Source organism: Aulonocara stuartgranti (genome assembly GCF_965226115.1).
Source record: "Aulonocara stuartgranti genome assembly, chromosome: 7".
Classification (NCBI taxonomy): Eukaryota; Metazoa; Chordata; class Actinopteri; order Cichliformes; family Cichlidae; genus Aulonocara; species Aulonocara stuartgranti.
Window position 1 is genome coordinate 61,576,373 of NC_138945.1, and position 20,921 is coordinate 61,597,293.

A 20,921-nucleotide genomic window follows, 5' to 3' on the forward strand; every position below is an offset into this window, starting at 1 on the left:
TCTAAAATTATGTATCTTAAAAGTGTCTGACATATGAAGCTAAAATTCTCATTATATACGCAAAAATTTTGGACCATAAAATTTTGATGCAACATGCAGACGGTTGAGCAGAAAACTTTCCAAAATGTTGTTTGAGATGGAACGACCTCCTGAGCTATAGCAGCCATGACTTTCTCACCGTGGATATCGCATTGACCATGCCGTTGGTGATCTGATCCTGCCGCATGTGCTTGACCACATCAAACTGAGCTGCTCTCTGCTTGGGGATGATCTGGTCTGCGATTTTCTTCAATTCGGCATTAAACTTCTTAAAGAGATCTTCAAACAGCAGAGACAGGAGCTAAAAAGAAGCAAAAAAATGCAGATGTTTTTTGTTTGCTTTTTTAAATCTCAGGTCTCCTGGCACGCAGTGTCAGTTCACGTGCATCTACTGCCAGATGTAATAGCCAGGTGTGCCAGCTCACAAGTAAGCCAGGTCCCTGTGGTCCTCTGTCCGGTCTACAGGAGGCAACTTCTCTTACAACCCCCACCCAACCTGTGCATTAGCATACATCCAAACAAACAGGCAGCACTGCTTGAAATTAATAAAGAAATTAAGCTTCCATTGCGCAGCCAGGCCAATTAGTTGAATGTCAGGGAACCATAATTGGAGAGTGAGGAGATTGCTGGCGTTGTTAGTATGTAAGCCCCTTATTGAAACAGGGCTCTGTGCTCCCCCCTCCCTCGATCCCTCCATCTCCTGCTCCTTATACAGAGCAGGTTGGGGGGGGGGAAATTAAAGGCCTTAAGACAGCAGTAATTACATTATCAGAGCCGGGCCTGCGGATTAGCTCAATCGCTCCAGTCAAGGCAGCATTTCTATTGTCACGGTGCTGAAAAATCCCCATGCTTCCACAGCCTCAGGATTTTGGTGCCACCGCATATCTCTCTCCCGACAAAGCCAGGCTGAAATACTAGTGGGGGAAAGGAGGGGGGTTCAAAAACAAAACAGGGAAAAACAAAGCTGAGGGAAAATAATGAGAGTCTTATTAAAAGAAGGTGGCAGGAACAAAGGTGCAGGTGAGAGATCAGGCCTGGAGCCGGCGCTGTCCTCTGGTGTAGTGCTGTGATCCCTTCACACTGAAGCACGAGAGTGTTGGTGTGTTTCTGCTCGTATGGTATTAATAAGCATCAGGCATGTTTTGTTTCTAGTTGTTTTATGAGTAAAGAAAAGGAAGTAAACACCTTTCAGCTCACAAACATGAAAAAAAAAAATCAATAATCATTTAAATAAAACTTTATAGTCTGAACTGAACTCTGGCTCATTTGGTTTTAAAGTCAAAGAACAAAAACAGAACTGAATGCAGCATTAAATAAAGGCAGTGCATTAAAACCTCAAGGATGACAGATGCACAGAAGCTTACCTGTCCAGCCAGCTCAAGACGTTTGTTGCCATAGTAATCTCTGTCATCCACCTTGTTGTCCCCTTGAGCCAGGATCACCCGCCGGACCATCACGGCCAGGTAAATACACTTAGCCCGAAAGTTAAACTCTTTCACCTGGACACAAGTTATACAGTCTTTACATTTTGTCGAGTAACCTTTTAGTGTGAATGCCAGTTATCGTGATGAGCATTCTGTTTACATACAGGCACATGTGTGAGAATGAGAGATGCTAACAGCTCTCTGGCCTCTTCCATCTTTGTTTTCTTGGGGCCTCCCCACATCCGCTGTCTGCGCACTTTATTCCCAAGATACCTCAGGGCCTGAAACAGAGCAGCCAAACAACATTTGATTCAACCTTTTGAGGAACATAAATATTTTTACCAACATGACTAATTTGGGGGTGAGGAAGACAGGAGGAGGACAAGGACACACTGTGGAAGAGAGCCTAATGAGGCAACATTTTTCTAATCTTCTATTGTCGAGTTCTAATGACTCTTATGTGAACTGTAGCCTTAGTTTCCTGTTCTTGGCTGACAGCAGGTGTGGTCTTCAGCTGCTGTAGTTCGCAGCACTCATACTCTTCTGGTACCTTAGGTATAAAGAATGGTTATTTGAGTACTGCTACCTACCAGCTTGAAGAAGTTCAAGTCAGCCGCTTGAACTGCGGCTGACTGGATTGTTTCAGATACATACAGATGGTTGTGTGGAGAAATCCCAGCAGATCAGCATTTTCTGAAATACTCAGATCAGCCCATCAGGCACCAGCAACCATGGCATGTTCAAAGGAACTTAAATCAACTTTCATCCCCATTCTGATCCTCAGTTTGAACTTCAGCCAGCCATTCTGAACAAGTCTAAAAACCTAAATTCACTGATTTGTTGCCATATTGTGTTAACAAGCAGTTGAGCAGGTGTTCCTAATAAAGCTGTGTGTATATGTTACATCAACTGTCAGTCAGACAAGGAACGCACCATGAGAATCAGTTAATTTTCCAACCAACAAAAATGTCCAAAACAACAAATATAAATAAATATTAATTAGTGCTGTCAAAATTATCGCGTTAATTGTTAAGATCAACGCGAAATGTTTAATGCATTAAAAAAATTTAACGCTGATTTTATTTTTTTATTAATTTCCTGTAATCTAAGACCTTTAAATTCATGAGCACCTCTGGAGGAGGGGGCAACAGTGTGCTATGCTGGCATTTGGCCTGACAGAAATGATTAGAAGAAGAAGAAGAAGTGACACCATGCTACTATCTAGCTAACACTAGCTAACACACGCAAGCATGGACGAGGGCGGACTTTTGGGTGGAAAGTTTCTCTTTAAGAAGTTGCCTGATGGCTTGTTGGACAAAACGAGAGTAAGATGCACAATTTGCAACGCTGAATTCAAGTACCACAGAAGCAGTTCATCACTGGCGTATCACCTGAGAGCAAAACACCCAACTGAATCCACCTCTACGGGACCTCGCCAGTCTACGCTTCAGGAGTATGGTGCTTGTGGACGAATAACAAAAAATGTGAGAGAAAAGGTAACCAATTCCTTGGTTGTTTGGATAGCTAAAAACTGCCGACCAGTTAGCATAGTAGAAGATGATGGACTGAGAGAAGTCATTCGTGCTGCATCAGGAGATGAGTGTTACAATCTGCCCTCGAGAGGAACCATTGTGTCGAGACTGCACACTTTGTATGGGGACCAGAGGGCTCAGCAGTCCAGCAAGCTTGTGCAAGTAAGGAATGTCGCTCTCACCGGAGACCACTGGACTTCGGTGAACAACGATAATTACTTAAAATATAAAGAATAAAAAAATGTAATTGGAGCCAGGCTATTAATAAAGTAATTGAGATTAATCGCAATTAATAACAGAAAATTGTGAGATTAGTTAGTTAATTTTTTTTAATCTATTGACAGCACTAATATTAATATAAATTAATGTTACAGTCTCGAGGAGATATTTTGTGTAAAAGATCAACATTCTGAATTTTTAAACAGAGAACGGAGAATCGTGTATCAGACTCTTGGTAGGTCAAGTGAACCACAAAGGGAACAATGTGCACATCACCCACACCTGAGTAAGCGCCCAGCTGGAGTCCTCAACAGAATTATAGCAAAGGTCAAAGGTTAATAAGGATGGACCACCCAACTTGCCCTCAAAACTGCATAAAAAATAAAAATAATTATTGTTAATATTTCTTTAAGGTAAAGGTAAAAAAAAAAAAATCTGTTTAATTTAGAGAAATTTTAAAAAAAGAAATCAGATGTAATCAACAGTGTCCGGATTCAAAAAAAAGAAAAGAAGATGACAGTCAAATTTGGTTTTGCCAGATTATTTATCATAATCTGATAACAATGTTTCTTAAGCCTTATCTGCCTTTAATTATATAGATTTAGGCCTCATTGTGCACAATACAATGACCCAATGAATACCATGAAAAGACATCACGGAGGCTGGCAGACAGAGGAACACGAGAGCTGTGGCGACCGGTTGCTAGGAAGCAAATGTGGACTCATCAATGCATCAGCGGTTCCTCTAACAACATAATCTTTATGAAAAACAAATTGGCCGATTGCATTCATCTGTCGATGTCAAAGAAAAACACGTGGGCCTCATGAAATCCCCATGAAAAGCATTACTTAACTGGCTGGTAAGACAAAACCTTCGTCATCTGATCTCAAAGAGACAAAGAAAATACCTTCTGACAGCAGACAGCCAATAGAAACAGAAACAACATCCTGCTCTGCACACATCCGCAGCTAATGATCGCACATTAGAGATGCCAAGCAATTCACACTGACTTTTACGTGCTCTCACCCAAAAATTATTATTTTTTAAACAGTTTTTTGAATCAGGATTTCATTCACTTGAGCACGAGGAACATTTCTGTTTAATAAACAGTCAGAAAATTAACTTCCACTCTAGATGTGCATGAAAAGGTGTCGTTTTCAACAACAGTTTATTTTTATTGGGTGATTTTAACTTGTCACATCTGTAAATATGAAGGTGGGGAGCTTATTTACAAAAACCAGCCGGGAACAAACAACAGGCTGAGGTTCTGGGCTACGTGACCAATTGGTCATCTTTGGTGGTGCTAGGACCATGTCTGTGCTAAGGTTAAGGTGAGAGAATAGTCTACGGTTACAGCATACCTACAGCACAGATTTAACCAAGATGTACATCCCATGCATGTTACGACATCTCTCTTGTTAGTGGTGGTGAAGTTCAAGTCTTATAACCCTTAGAACTGTAGTTCTTTTATAGCATAAACATTAGCACTGTACTTTCAGTGCTTTTTAGTGCTCCTTCAGTTTTGTAATATTACTTTTTTCCCTTATATTACCAGTATATTGTCTTTGGAAATCAAAATTCAAAGATAATTAAAGCTTCAATCTAACATCGAGTAAATGGGGCTAAACTGACCAGAGTGTTTGTTTAAGCTTGAAATAACACCGGCCTGCTCTGGTTCTCTTGGATTGATAAAATACCTGAGTCTGTGTGAAGATTTGCGCTTTCTGGCACTCCTCCAGGCTCGGGGCGAAGCTGGCCATGACACTCTCCTCTGTGCCGATCATCTGAACTATCTCCTGGTCACTCTCCACACCCATCCCCTGTGTGGATGACATGTAAACGGTGTGTGTAAAATATTTGTACAACTACAAAAAATAAAAATCTTGTTATATTTAGATAAAAGCTTAACCGGGAAGGGGGAGTACATGAGACAGGGAGTGTTCACAGGGAGGGGTGAGGTGAGGAGGGAGTCATAATGTTGCCTGACATTTGCTTATGGAAATGTGAAGCTGTGGGAACTGATTCCAGATCGTCTCTGCAGCCGCTGCCAAACAGAGGGAGGGCTGGGGAAGACGTTACCCGGCAAACACGTGCAGTGAAAACACAGCGAGCATGCAGCATCATAAGGTAACATGTTTGAAGAGGTCTCTCCTCAGAGGGCAAAGAAGTTCATGATACCAGCTGTCAGCTAACATTTTCATTCTGAGGTGGTGTAAGAAATGTAATCAGTCGAGCAACTAATGAAACTAGAGTTCTAAAACTATTCACGATCTCATATAAAAACACTTCTCTATATATGTAACTTAAGCTTTGGAACAACTTCAAGCTGTAGCAAAAACAAAGACAGAGAGTTTGGAAACACTCACAAGTCTTTGCTTCAATCTGTAAGGCAATAACATCACAAACATCTTCATCTCTGACCATTTACCTGTGCTATAGCACCACCTACTGGACTTATTTCAGCAGACTCATAAAGAAAAAAAAAAAAAAAAAATCACCCCTACCTTAAATATGATTGCAATGGGGGCATCCTCTGACAGCGTGTTGTGTCTCAAGTAGAAACGGCCTTGTTTAACAATAATATTAGTTCTGCTTTTCTTTTCATGAGTGGAGCTGGAGAGGACACAAAGAGCAGAGCAAACACGAGCATGTTTAGTGTCAGGTTCTTGTTCTTTTGCATGTTCACCTTATAACTGTGTGAGGTCTCTCTGCATACTCAGACTTCCTCCCACAGTCCAAAAACTTAACTGGTGATAATTAACTGGTCAAAGGTGTGAATGGTTTTCTCTGCTGATCTGGGAACCTGAGCAGAGCTCACCCTATGACAGCCGGCTCCAACACAACCCCAAATTGGAAAATGAGTCAGAAATTAGATGGATCCACTAATATAAGACTAAAAGCTTAAGCTATACATAGATCTACTTCTTGCATAATCTTAAAAACAACAACAACAAAACAAAGGTTTATATTTAACTCCAGCCAACATCTACAGTGATGTATTCTTTTCATTTAGAAAAGAGAAGTGCAAAGTTGGAGAACCGAGTGCGCAACTGAGCAAGGGTGTAAGGGTCATTCAGTGTCAGGTCATCAAATGTCTCCCACGTGACCATCTGAGATTTGAAATAGGACACTACAGCCAGATAAAACAGTGCTGTTCCTTATTAAAGCTTTAATGTCTATAAAACAATTGCCGTGATTTAAACTTTTATTTTAAATCATACTTAAATAATGCCACGAACCTTGTGTACGAGAATCTGTAAACTAAGTGCCAGTCTGCAGAATCGTGGCCTCCAACATCTGCTATCACAGACAGGACACTCAAATATTTTCTGACCTTTAAGCATCCATCAGTCTATGTTATCATAAGCTACACTCCTGAGATACCAGGGATTTCCCCTAAAACATTCCAAGGATAATGTTGCATAATTCCTAGTAATTAGTGCATCTTTCCCTGGAATTAATTCAAGAAAGACTGATGATCACAGTCCTGGTGGAAATTTTTTCCTTTTAGATTTGATGAACTGGAATGACCACGAATATATCAGAGTTTCACAGGTCTTAAATTAGCAGCTTCACTTTATGGTTTCCACCAAGCACCAGTCACAGCATCCACACTGTTGAGTCGTCTCCACACTTCTGCGCTTCTGGGCAGAATCGCAAAGAAGAAGCCAATAAAAGGAAAAGGTTAAGATGGTCAAACAAGACAGCTACTGAAAAGAAACAGCTGATTTTTTCTTTACATGTCTGCCAAGAAGGCGACTTTAAAATCATGGATGAACAGCTGCTAATGGATAGGTTGTTACAGTACCTGGTAACTGATGCTCCAACTGCACCCTTCCTGTCCTGCTCCACAATGATTCGGTTCTTGGACAGCTGTTCTTGGATCAGAATGACTTTCTCCTGACCTTTTACAATGAAATAACCCCCTGTGGAGAAAACAAAACAAAACAAGGGACACGGATCAATTTAACTGGAGAACCTGATGACAAGTCATTTTCTTTTACTTAATTACTCTCAGAGTGTGTAAAGGAAGTTTTAACTCTTTACTCCTTGAAACTCTTTTCAGTAATGAGCCGTTTCTGTCATATTTCAGACCTGCTTATAGTACAACTTTTCTGAATGTGCATCAGACATTAGTGAGGGTGATCACTACCTGTACAGCCCTAACCCCTAACCCTATCTACCATTCCTCTCAAAAATTCTTGAAAAAAATAGTTGCTTCACAAGTCCATCTACACCTTACTGATAATAACCTTTACGAACAGTTCCAGTCTGGTTTCCGTCCTCTGCATAGCACCGAAACTGCTCTTATAAAAATAACAAACGATCTTCTTATGGCAGCTGATTCTGGTCTCTTCTCCATCCTTATTCTCCTTGATCTGAGTGCAGCCTTTGACACCATCATCCCATTCTTCTTAGCAGATTAGCTTCTATTGGTCTCTCTCATACTCCATTAGCCTGGTTTAAATCATACCTTTAAGGGGCGATCGTGGCTCAAGAGTTGGGAGTTTGCCTTGTAATCGGAAGGTTGCCGGTTCGAGCCCCGGCTTGGACAGTCTCGGTCGTTGTGTCCTTGGGCGAGACACTTCACCCGTTACCTACTGGTGGTGGTCAGAGGGCCCGGTGGCGCCAGCGTCCGGCAGCCTCGCCTCTGTCAGTGCGCCCCAGGGTGGCTGTGGCTACAATGTAGCTTGCCATCACCAGTGTGTGAATGTGTGTGTGAATGGGTGGATGACAGGTTGTGTAAAGCGCTTTGGGGTCCTTAGGGACTAGTAAAGCGCTATACAAATACAGGCCATTTACCATTTATACCTGTCTGACCGCACTCAGTTCATTCAATTAAAATCCTTCACTTCTCAGCCTTCTCCTCTATCTACTGAGGTGCCCCAGGGATCTGTCCTCGGGCCCCTTCCTTTCATCATTTACCTTCTTCCACTCTGACATATTTTTCGTAAATATAACATTCAGTTCCACTGCTATGCCGATGACACCCAGCTTTACCTCTCTACCAAACCCGATTCTACTCTTCCTCCACCCTCCCTCACCCTCTGCTTAGCTGAACTCAATTCCTGGTTCTCCTCCAACTTTCTTAAACTCAACAGCAATAAATCAGAACTTCTCCTGGTCGGCACTAAACGATTGCTATCCAGAATTAACAATTTCTCTCTCACTATCAATAATTCGTTGGTCCCTATCTCTTTCTCTGTGAAAAGCTTGGGTGTCATTCTTGATAGCACATTATCTTTTAATTCACATATCAATAATGTCACACGTGCAGCATATTTTCAACTCTGTAATATCAATCGCCTCCGCCCTTTCCTCACTCCTCATGCCACTGCCATTCTCGTCCATAATCTTGTTATCTCTCGAATTGATTACTGTAACTCACGATTATTTGGCCTTACACAAAAATCCATTAACAAGCTCCAACGTGTCCAGAATTCTGCTGCCCGTATTATTACTAGGACTTCCTCTACCCACCACATCTCCCCAATCCTGAAGCAGCTTCACTGGCTCCCGGTTAAATTTCGCATCCATTTTAAAATAATCCTTTATACATTTAAGGCTATTCATTCTCTCTCTCCACCATACCTCTCCAATTTAGTACAGATGAACTTCCCATCCTGGTGCCTCAGATCTTCATCTTCTCTTTCTCTCTCTGTTCCTTCCGCTCGTCTGATTACATTGGGGGGCAGGGCTTTTAGTTGCTCTGCCCCTTGACTTTGGAATTCCTTACCCCCTGACCTCAGAAATATTAGTTCATTCCCTCTTTTTAAGTCCACCCTCAAAACTCATCTGTTTAAAATTGCTTATGTTTAAACCTCTGTATGCTCTTAACTTTTATCTGTTATTCTTATCATTGTGTATATTTCCAGTTTTTGTGTTTTTATCTGTTGTACAGTGTCCTTGGGTGCTTTGAAAGGCGCCATTTTTAAATAAAATGTATTATTATTATTCTGTCAGGCCTAGGCTACTCACTAGGGCTGGGTATCATCACTGATTTCTATAATCCATTCGATTCTGGTTCTCAAAGTCCTGATTTGATTCAATTTAGCCTCAGACAGTCAGAAATATTATAATTCTGATCATTTATCAGTACTGATACATGTGAGACTTCATCAGAATTGTGAACATCACAGCAGATGCCTTTGTGTCAAAGTAACTGAGAATAAAACAGAAAAACATGAAGGAGATTTTTCTGCCTGGATTTTTATAGCAGATAACCTTAAAAATATTCTGCAATTTTGCATAATTTTAAAAAGTTTTAGTTTCTTCAGTATTGAACAGCAGAAATTAGGCTTTCTTGTCCGAGGTCATTTAAGTGAAAAGAGGGAATTCATGACGACATTTATCAAATGTGAAGCGTAGTTTGCTGCTTCTTTTGCTGCTGGCTCGGTTCAAAACAAAACCTGCAGCTCAGAATCAGCGCAAAAAGACGTAAACACAGAGCGGACCCAACGCATCAGAATCGGTGAGCTCCGACAGTGTGTCCGTGTTCGGGCCATCAGGTGAGAAAGCCAAGAAAGAGAAAGCTGATTCTGATGCGTCGAGTCCGCTCTGTGTTTACGTCTTTGTGTGGAATCCGTGTACCTGCTCTCATTTGCTGTTTGGTGGTTGTTGAATTAGTTTTGTGGGCTTTAATCGGAGAATCTGGCGTTTCTGGCAAAACACAGTTCTATTTAAAAGTCGATTCAGGATTTAATGAATCGATATCGTTTTATTCAAGCTACTCACCTCCCACTTCCACCTGCACTTTCAACTGGACCACGGCCAATCAGAGAGGTCCCGCCCCTGACTATCTCTGATTGGTTTAGTCCACGATAGGGGCATACTGTGTGTCTGTTGTTGACCACACGGAGAGTTGCCGATTTTTTTTTTTGTTACCCGAACAGTTGGTCGCACTGGTGCGACTAAATATTTTTTTTAGTCACACCACTGAAAAATTTGGTCATATTTGCGACCAAATTAGTCGCACTCTAGAGCCCTAAATGGTCATCAAACATTTTACTGATATATATATACTGAGATGCCAAAACTCATCATTAAGGGTTCAGGTGAGGCCCTTCAGGGGGAAAGAGTTAAAATGAGAGTGCTATGGTTACGTGCCTGGATCCAGGGGACATTCGTTGAGTTTTGAAAACTCCATGGGCGTCTTTCCCGTGAGAACGCAATTCGAGCTTCGCAGCATGATGGGCATCCTGAGAAAAGCAGAGTTATCTTCATTAATAAAATATGAATATTGCTTCAGTGTTGTTATAAAGCAGAATGCGTCAGCACAAATGAGTGAAGGAGGTCAGTTTATCAGCAAACAAAGCTTAAAAATCACAAAAGCTAAATCTTTTTTTAGCACTTGTTGGCTTACTGAGCTTTGCTGGAGAGGTTTTAAATTTGTAGATTTGATATAGATGTAACATAAATATGTCTGTTTCAGGGGAGGGGGAAAAAAAAAAAAAAAGATACCTTCCGATGGGCAGCGCATTGCGAATTATCCTCTGACTGCCACGGGTGTACTCTATATCCACCGTGATGGGCGCAGAGTAGGTCATATCTCTGAGACGACACTTTGGGATGAAACAGATGACTCTCAGCTATATCTCATCATCTTTAAAGGAAAGTATTGGAGGTGTAGGCATTCAAATATAAGTAACAAAAATAATTAATTAAGAAATACCTCTATGAGGGCTACAACTAAATGCCAACTGAGTCTAGAGATGCCTGAGTGACACATGTTCCCTCTGTATTTAATGTGTGATTATCTGTCCAAAGTGTAGAGAATTAATGTGCTGTGCTATATATATATATATATATATATATATATATATATATATATATATATATATATATATATATATATATATATATATATATATATATATATATATATATATATATATATATTTTTTTTTTTTTTTTTTTTTTTTTAAATTTACTTATTTTAACTAATTTAAAGCTGTGTATTTGATTACTCTAAAGCTTTATTCAACTTTAATTAAAGCACAGTAAACAATGGTTCATACTTAACAGCAGAAACACAGACTACTCTCACCTCGTGGGGAGAGACTGGTCTGGTCACATTGAAACTTTCTTCCACATCCGGCATGCCAACATAGATATTGAGGTATCTGCAAATATTTAAAAATCCATTATTTCCTCTTTTAATAAAAAAAAATAAAAATAAAAAAAACAACTTGTTGTGCATGTCTGCAGTGTTAAAGTCAGTGATGGTAGATGCACACAGTGACTTACTTGAGGTACCACATTGGATCAGCATCACTTGTGATTTTCTCATTTGCCTTCATAATTTTTTTGATCTAGAAGCAGAACAAATGAGACATCGATGCTCAAAATCCAAATGTACATGAAAAAGCAGCAACGGACAAAGACATGCTCGTGTTTTACCTCTACATTAATGAAATAGTTGAATGAGTCGATGTGCTGCTTTACCAAACCTTTCACCTGCAAAACACACAACGTGATATACATGTTTACTCTCCCAAATAATATTACTCACACAGATGTAGACCCACCAACTGTTCTCTCATCATTACACAGGAGGATACTTTGATATTTGATGACCAAAAAAAAAAAGTAATTTAAAGAAGGTCCATGACTTAAAACTTTAACAGGGTAAAAGAACAAGACACGCTGTATGCGGTATATTTGGTCATTATGGCAATATTTCATTATTTCATGGCCATACTGGACTCAAATGTTTCACTTTTTACTAAATGTTTTTCTTTGGCCAAAAATATCTTGCTAAGGAATCAGAAGAAAAATGACCAAATAACCACATCAATAAGCTTACCAAAACTGCTTTATGTAACTTAAAAAAAGGTTAGAAAATCCCTATCTCAAACTGACTGAGAAATTGGATGTCAAGGAAGGTTAGTTTATTGCAGTGCTCTAGTTTCAGGACTCCCCAAATCATCAGTTGGATTTCCCTTACTCATTTAAAATCTAGCCTTGGAATCCTTACAGGTACACAGAAATCACAAAGCTTTTGATGATTTGGTACCCAGTACAGACATCTCAGGTCATCAGTTTCAGATCTGTTCTCAAAATCATATCTTAGTGTGTTGAGGGTACTTTCAGATATTCTGGCTCTGTTCCTTGGAGCACGCTGCTGACCTAAGATCAGTTACATCTCAGTGTACATTGAAAAACAGACTCAAAACCTTTTTAGCCACACAGGCCCACAGCTAATAGATGCTGTTGTTTTATTTTATTGTTTCTAATGCCTTAAGACATCATAAACCTACAAAGGGTTTTTTTCAGCTGTCATGTAATTCTGTATAAATAATCATTCTGTAAAATACGATAATTTCTCAGTCATCCAGGTCATCGTAGTCAAAGGAGCTTGCAAAGAAAAGCGTCTGGACTTCTTTAAGTTGCTTGAAGACGTTTTACCTCTCATCCGAGAAGCTTCTTCAGTTCTAAGGTCAAATGGTGGAGAGTCCCAGATATAAACCTAGTGGGAGTAACCCCCCACAGAGGGACAAAAGGACCCCCTGATGATACTCTAATCGCCTGAGCCAAGGTGGGAAACTGGGCGTGGGTCCCAATCGGCCAGAGTTTCGGGTGTGTTCATTGTGAAACCTGGCCCCACCTTATCATGCGAATTCCTGAGGTCAGATGGCCCAATGTGAGTGGGCGTTAAGGCATCTGGGAAGGGATCTCAAAACTGGATTATAGATGGCAGAGAGTTGGTGTCGTAAACCCCCGCCTCTGTTCAAAGATGGTCGCTCACAGTGGACATAGATGGCTTCTTTCACTCCTCTTTCAGACCATCTGTCCTCTCTGTCCAAAATGTGAACATTGGTATCCTTGAAAGAGTGTCCTTTATCCTTAAGATGCAGATGGACTGCTGAGTCTTGTCCTGTGGAGGTGGCTCTTCTGTGTTGTGCCATGCGCTTGTGTATAATCCAGTTTTGAGATCCCTTCCCAGGCGCCTTAACGCCCACTCACATCCTGGGCCATCTGACCTCAGGAATTCGCATGATAAGGTGGGGCCAGGTTTCACAATGAGCTCACCCGAAACCCTGGCTGATTGGGACCCACGCCCAGTTTCACACCTTGGCTCAGGCGATTAGAGTATCATCAGGGGGTCCTTTTGGCCCTCTGTGGGGGGTTGCTCCCACTAGGTTTATATCTGGGACTCTCCACCATTTGACCTTAGAACTGAAGAAGCTTCTCGGATGAGAGGTGAAACGTCTTCAAGCAACTTAAAGAAGTCCAGACGCTTTTCTTTGCAAGCTCCTTTGACCAGTGACAATAAAGTTGAATTCTATTCTATGTAATGACCTGTACTATTTAAATAAAGATGTCCTTGTTATTGTCTGACTGCTTTGGAGTGATAGGAAGGAAACAGTAAGTCAAATTACTACTACACCACTACACGAAACTGAGGCTACATTTTGCACAGACTCAGCAATATAAGATTGGAAAAAGGTTTTCTGGTCTAATGAGTTTTGATTTCAGAATTTGGTGTGAAAATCATGAAAGCATGGGGCTGCTGGTTGTGGTGGTATAAATGGGTTGGGGGACATTATCTTCTCACACTTCGGTCCCCAGTTGACTAAGCACCATTTAAACACCAAGGCTTGCTAAGCATTAGTGCTAACCACAGTATGGCTGCTTCCAGCAGGGTAACGCACCATCTCACAGAGCTCAGCTCACCTCAAACTGTTTTTATAAACATGACAGCACACTATTATAGTTTCTACCATACTTTAAACATATTTTAATCAAGCAGCATTAAAATTTAGTAAAAGTGTGTAAGGGCTGTTGTGTTCTGTTACCTTCAGGAAGGCTGGTAACAACTTCCATTTTTCCTGTTAAAAAGGGAAAACGAGCAAATAAACAACAAGTCCGTTTTTATTCATAACGCGAAAACTATTCGAACTGTGTCCATACTTATGCACTTTCTCCAAATTGTACACTAGAAACAATATCTATCAGAAACAACAAACTGGGACACAGGACGTTCCCCTTCACTCTGCATCTCTATGAGCTAACAGCCTCCACGCTAGCGTTAGCATCTCTGTGCTCGTGCTGCTAGACTTTCGGTCCTTTCCGGTCTTCATACTCACAGCTACAGTGTTGACAGGAGCCGCCAGCTCCAGTGGGGTCATGTCGCTAAACTGTCCTCCCAGGACCTCCATGGTTTACTCCACTGCTTAACAGCAAACACACAAAAACCTGTACCAACTGTCAGTGTTGATATCGTGCAAGCGTGACTCCTTTGTGTTGCACTCTAAAACGTCCGTACGACCGGAACCAAGAAAAGCGTTCCGACTCTGTAACTCAAAAGGACTGTATCGTTCTACTTTTTAAAAATTACGTCATATAATATTGTATTGTGACGCACAGTTACTCACAATTGCGTCACAAAAAAAGTAACTGTGCGATGCAAAAAATGGTAAATGGCCTGTATTTGTATAGCGCTTTACTAGTCCCTAAGGACCCCAAAGCGCTTTCCATATCCAGTCATCCACCCATTCACACACACATTCACACACTGGTGATGGCAAGCTACATTGTAGCCACAGCCACCCTAGGGCGCACTGACAGAGGCGACAGTACAATGAGACTTTAGAATGTTTCCTTTCTTACTTATTGGAGTCATTTATTTAATTTAAGTTCATATTCTCTCTCTCTCGCACTCTCGGGTTTTCTTTAATGAACTACTGTAATAAATATTTAAGAAGAATGAATGGCACGTGGTTCATTAGACTTAAGTCAGATGTCCTGCTCTAGAAGTGACATCTCCAGTTTCATTATTCACTGATGACTCTTCTACTTCTGGATCACCTTTCAGTGCATTGAAACTATTTTTGAAACCACCATTACTAAAATTTAACCTTGACTTCAATAATGTCAATCTAGTTAACACAAAAGTTAAACAGTAAGATATTGAGAGACCTGTAGCTTGCTACTGTCAACAACCTTCTACTGCTTAGAAGTATTTCTTATTTGGCTTTCTGTTTTTCTTCTTTTTTTCAACATATAGTGTACATACAGTGTAATGACTGTGAATGCTTCTATGCTGGAAATGTCAGGGCTTTGTGTGCGGGCAGGCAGAGATGAGGATCCAAATGCAGGACTCGAACACAAAATTGTAACTTAAAACCTCAACTTTATTGCTGGAGAAAACAAAACATGAACTGAACAAGGGTACTGAACATGAAAGTACTGAACACAAAAACACACAGGTATAACCTGTACGACGCAACACTGAGCAATGGAAAACACAGGGCTAATATACACAGGGAAGTAATCAGGGAATGGAAAACAGGAGGGAGACACAGCTGGGAGAGATTGGGGCTAACGAGTCAGGGGATCGAAGCTGGACACACTGACATCAGACACAATCCTTCAAAATAAAACAGGAAACAATACACACTAAATTAAGACACGGACAGAGAGAGACAGACTAGACACTGAACTAAACCAGCAAAAAACATGAGAACACAAAACCTAAGAACTAATCCCTAAACAAGAAGAACTAAAACATAGATTAATAATCATCATCATCATCATCATAACCAACACAAGCACCACAAGAGAATAAGAAAAAAATCCATAATGCAAAAACACACCAAAACATAACAACTCAAAATACTGGGTCAAACTGACCCAGAACCGTGACAGGTAAGGAGATGTCATTTCAGGACTTAAACCAGACTCTAAGAAATTGCTGTGTCTAATTTTGCGATGCTGTGAGTAACAAACTGGGTTTAGTTTGGAGGTTGAAGAGGAACTTTCCCTTGCCAGGCCGACAGCCGTCTGTGTTTATCTCATGCAGCGCAGGGCTAAATTTAAAATTATTAAATACTTAAGACAATGTATATTCTTCTATGACAAAAAATACAAGTATTCATTTAAGCAAATAAACAGAGCCGTAAGAGATGTTTTTCAGAAACTGTTGTCTTTATTTTGATTTGCAACTAACAAATTTTTTTAAAATTTGTAGTTTTTGTTGTGCTCTCTATTATGTGAACCCCTCACCTAATTTGTTATGTTTTTTAACAAATTAAACCCCAACAATCAAATGATCCCCTGTGAGCAAGCACTAGGCACGGTGGAAAGGAAAAACTCCCTTTAAACAGGAAGAAACCTTTGACAGAACCAGGCTCAGGAAGGGGCAGCCATCTGTCGCGACTGGTTGGGGGGTGAGAGGCAAAAGAAAAGAAAAATGAGAGCACAAGTTAGAGAACATGAGCAACATTTAGCTAACATGAACAACGTATGGTTTTCTGGACTGTGGCTGAAAAGCAGTCCATCATTACTAGTCTTTAAAAGGGAACTAATCGATCACCAAGGTGGCAATATGGCTCAACGAGGCCATAGACAGAGTTAAATAGGCAATCACTGTTAAGCACTGAAAAGCCCCAGTAACCTGCAGCTATAATAAGGCCTACTGCGGCAACACCTAAACCTATTTTAAGTAGGCGTTTGGCACCATGACGCCATGAACCACTACTAGTCGGAGCCACGTCAGGAGATGGTTCTGAGACAGGAGAATCAAGCTCCTCAGGTTGAAGACCAAGATTCTCCTGTGTCGGAACCACGTCAGGAGGTGGTTCCAAAGCAGGAAAAAAAAGCTCCTCGGGTTCAGGAGCAAAATTCTCCTGTGTCAGGACCACAGGTGGTTCCAAGGCAGGAAAAAAAAGCTCCTCGGGTTCAGGAGCAAAATTCTCCTGTGTCAGGACCACAGGTGGTTCCAAGGCAGGAAAAAAAAGCTCCTCAGGTTCAGGAGCAAAATTCTCCAGCTGCAGAGCCTCCAGAGATTCCACCTGTGACTGTTGTTCTTGGTACTCAAGAGGCTCTAAAGTTTTCTTGAGTTCGTCTCTCTCCCTTTCAATAAGTGACAACTGAGCAGCAATGCTGCTGTTCTGTCTAAGGAGATATTCTTCCTTTTCCAGAAAGTCACGGTGCATCATTTGAACGGTGTTAACCTGTTCCTCCAATTTAGCCTCCAGAGAATCCACCCTTGACTGTTTTTCATCCAGAGCCTGTCTCACCCGACGCTGAAGAACACATATTTCTTTTTTCAGCTCAATTATTTGTTCAGTCTTGTGATCTATTTCTCTATTCTGTTTTTCTATTATCTCTTCTTTTTTTGTTATTTTGTGGTGAGCTTCTCCCACTTGGTGCTCAAGTCTCTCTAACTCTGCCTTGACATCACGGTGCATCGTACTAATTTGTTCTTGTATTTTCATTTGAAGGTCTCTATACGATATTTCTCTCTCCACTAACCCATATAGTCTTTGTGATTCCGCTGGAATCGCTCTGTCAGACTGTGAATTATTGACTATTTCTCGTGACATTTCTTTAAAAGCTTAATGCAACGTGTCGAAAGAAAAATACGTGTGCTTAATTATTTAACTTTAAAATAGTCCCTTTCTGAAAGGTTTCTGGTTTGCTAAACACAACTCGCTGTTTCTGAAAATGTTCCAAGTAAAACTGTGTTTGCAAAGGTGAAGAGGGGCTATTTATAGACTTTTGTGGCAGCGAATTTGACGTCAGCGCTCTTTGAGCCTTTGATCCTTTGTTTGGTCACAGGATCACATGACAGCTGTGCGTAATTCTGCGCATGCTCAGAGAATACCCATTGTGATGCACGGTTTTGTTTTGAATTTTTTTAAATACCCTGAAAACAGTCCAAACAGTGTTTCCAACTTAGCGATTTTGTCGCTATATTTAGGGAGTTTTCAAACCCCCTTAGCGTCGTTTTTTTTTTTCTAAAAAGCGACTAGCGACAAATCTGGCGGCTTTTTCTGGTGTTATTGGAGGCTTATTTATGACGACTTTTGACGTGAAAGCGTTGTTACTCTCAACAAGCAGCGGGTGCTGCCGTGGGCACATCGCTCGTGCCAAAGCGCTCACAGGCGGAGGATAGTCCTCCTCCAGCCGCTATCAGGGCAGGAGATGTTCACGTGTGTCCAAACTGCAAATGAATCGCGCACGAGCAAAGCCGCCGCTCCCGCACTGACTGTAACGCAGTCAATTCTTCTTTTACTGTTATGCTGTTTTGTGGATCACAAGGTTTAAAACTACTTGTAAACACACACACATACAGTAACTCCACCTTAACCTGCAGCTGCAGCGCAAATAACAACGAAAATTGTTTGTAAACGTGTCCTGGAGTTTACAGGTGCAGACAGTGCAACAGCTTCCAGGTCATTTATTCTGCCAATATGGCAAGAAGGTAGTGATGGCCCGCTTGAAGCTGACGCTCCGGAGCGTGTGTCGAAAAAAACAACACACTGGTTCAGAAGCACTGTGTCGAGGCTTGCTTCGTTTGGCAAAAGTCACGTGACCAGTGACGTCCGAAGCTTCATTACGCACGTAACTGCTTCGGTACCTGATTCAAACGGATATAAGGAAGTGAATCATCCACGGGATTCGTGGAGTGTGTTGATGGTGACAGAGAGCGAAGAGGTGATCATTCCACTGACAGATATGGAGCCAGCGAGGAAGAGAGGACGTTCTGGCGTGTGGGAATATTTTGAGTTGATTTTGCTCAATTCATTTTATCTGCCGAAGTGAAAAACTTGAAATGTCCAAAATCATGTTTTCATAATGTAAATATCATTACAGCATATGACTTCAGGAACACTTCCATGTGAATTAAAGCTAATGAAGACTACAAAAATGTATTTGACACTATACGTACATTACATTGCTACACAGTTTAGAAAATCATTTTGTTTATTGTTTTTAGGTGATAGTCTGCAGGACCCAGGAATACCTGCATATCTACCAGCTTGCAGTGTAGTTCCTGCACTCCACAGCCTCTTCTGTTCCATGCAAGTGGATTTTCTCCAGGGCAGGAGAAACTATTTCTAAGAAACGAAACAGACTCAGCCAGCGCACAGTAACACTAATCCTCTTTTTAAATGTAAATAACAAAAGGGCTACCTGACATAGAGCATGTTTTTACTTTGCAAGTTCTTGATTAGGGGTGGGTTTTGATTATCGCCTTTCTGATTACAATCCATGCTAAATTGAATAAAGTGATATTGATTCATTAAAATCCCGTGTCGATTTGTAAATTAACGTTATTATGCCTGAAACGCCAGCATCTCAGGTTAAACCTCACAACATGTCGTCAAACACCATACAGCTAAAACAGTAACTGGGAGCAGGTTTACGGATTCTGCATACAAACGTGAACACAGAGCGCGGACCCGACGCGTCAGAGTCAGATTTTGGTGCGTCGTCGGGTCCGCGCTGTGTTTGCCTCTCTTTTTTTCCGCTGGCTTCTGCAGCTGCAGGTTTCATAACTCTCTGTTTACATCTCTAATTAAGTCTCACATGTGTCAGCTTTCTTTTAATAGATACGAAATTATGGATATATACTGTTAAATGATCAGAATTGTAATATTTCTGACTGAGGCAAAACTTTCCAGATTCCAATCAAATTGAATCGGATCCTGTATCGAATCAAAAATGATTCTACAAATCAGTAACGATGCAGCCGTACTCAGCTCCCTAAGCATTTTCCCTTTCCAGTTCACAATCAATCCCACCCCTAGGTCAAAAATATGTATAGGACAATTGGCCTCATCTAATATTTTGTATGAACCTGTCCAGCTGTCCAGTGATTAAACGACAAGTAGATGGAGGCAGGACTTCACAGCAGGGGCATACTCCATAATGTGCTGTGCATTATCATATGTATATTATATATATTGCTCACTTATTGTATTTACCAACATCAAGGAGTTATGAGCAAAGAAAGGCCACACCATAGTGCATGTTTAAATAGGGAAAGTTTATTGATCAAAATGTATTACGCAAATACGCATTACATTTTTTTCAGCCCCCCAATCGAGAAAACAAAACCAATTACATGTTCAAAGCAACGGAACGGTGGCCCAATATCAGAGAGAACTCCACTCTTGAGTGAGCAGCGATGATTGAGCAGTCCGTTTTATTTTGCAGATTCAAGCTGCTCTTCAAAATTTTCACCACCAGATGTCACCGGAGAGGACTGTGTTGAAAAGCTTCGAGTAATGAACCGTTTTTCAATACAAGCTTCAGTGCTTCGGAAAGCTTCATTTGGCCATCACTACAAGAAGGTCATAACTGCTTCAAGCACTGTCTATATCAGGGGTAGGCAACGCCAGGCTTCGAGGGCCGGTGTCCTGCAGGCTTTAGATCTCACCCTGGGTCAACACACCTGAATCAAATGATTAGTTCATTACCAGCCCCCTGGAGAACTTCAAGACATGTTGAGGAGGTAATTTAGCCATTTGAATCAGCTGTGTTGGTTCAAGGACACATCTAAAACCTGCAGGACTCTGAGACAGGAGAGTCAAGCTCTTCACGTTGAGGACCAAGATTCTCCTGTGTCGGGACCACATCAGTAGATGGTTCTGAGACTGGAGAAACAAGCTCCTCAGGTTCAGGAGCACTACTATGACAATTTCCCACATGCCAAAGCAACGGAGGAATGTGCTTCATTTGAGCACAACACACAGGGAACCAGCAGTCAGTGATGGGCAATAGAGGAAGCCTGGAAGCAAGAAGCAATCCTGGACTACAATAGGCACAAATACAGCTTGGATAACCTAGAGAGGATGTCAGTCAGTACAGCCTTCCCTTGTTAGCAAGTAAAACCTGGTTCCGTTTTGTTTCCTTGCTTTCGTGAATGAGAATAAGTTTCTAAATTAGCGGGGCCTGTGGAAGCGCAGACCTA

At 41.1% G+C, this 20,921-nt stretch overlaps 1 protein-coding gene across 2 annotated transcripts in view; it reads right to left on the bottom strand.

Moving 5' to 3' along the window:
- polr3b (polymerase (RNA) III (DNA directed) polypeptide B) overlaps positions 1-14,494 on the bottom strand; it is a 28,608-nt gene extending 14,114 nt beyond the window's left edge. Inside the window, exons 1-13 of one of the 2 annotated variants that reach the window (XM_082539328.1) lie at positions 14,305-14,494; positions 14,014-14,046; positions 11,615-11,671; positions 11,462-11,526; positions 11,262-11,337; positions 10,676-10,776; positions 10,322-10,413; positions 7,023-7,140; positions 5,719-5,827; positions 4,912-5,034; positions 1,628-1,744; positions 1,404-1,538; positions 179-340 (exon numbers count right to left, since the gene is read on the bottom strand). In XM_082539328.1, the coding sequence (XP_082395454.1) occupies positions 179-340; positions 1,404-1,538; positions 1,628-1,744; positions 4,912-5,034; positions 5,719-5,827; positions 7,023-7,140; positions 10,322-10,413; positions 10,676-10,776; positions 11,262-11,337; positions 11,462-11,526; positions 11,615-11,671; positions 14,014-14,046; positions 14,305-14,376 (1,260 nt within the window). In that variant the 5' untranslated portion in view covers positions 14,377-14,494. Of the gene's footprint in view, positions 1-178; positions 341-1,403; positions 1,539-1,627; positions 1,745-4,911; positions 5,035-5,718; positions 5,828-7,022; positions 7,141-10,321; positions 10,414-10,675; positions 10,777-11,261; positions 11,338-11,461; positions 11,527-11,614; positions 11,672-14,013; positions 14,047-14,128; positions 14,260-14,304 lie in introns of those variants that run through there. The other variant, XM_082539329.1, reaches the window with a different exon arrangement.
- Positions 14,495-20,921: the final 6,427 nt, after the last annotated feature.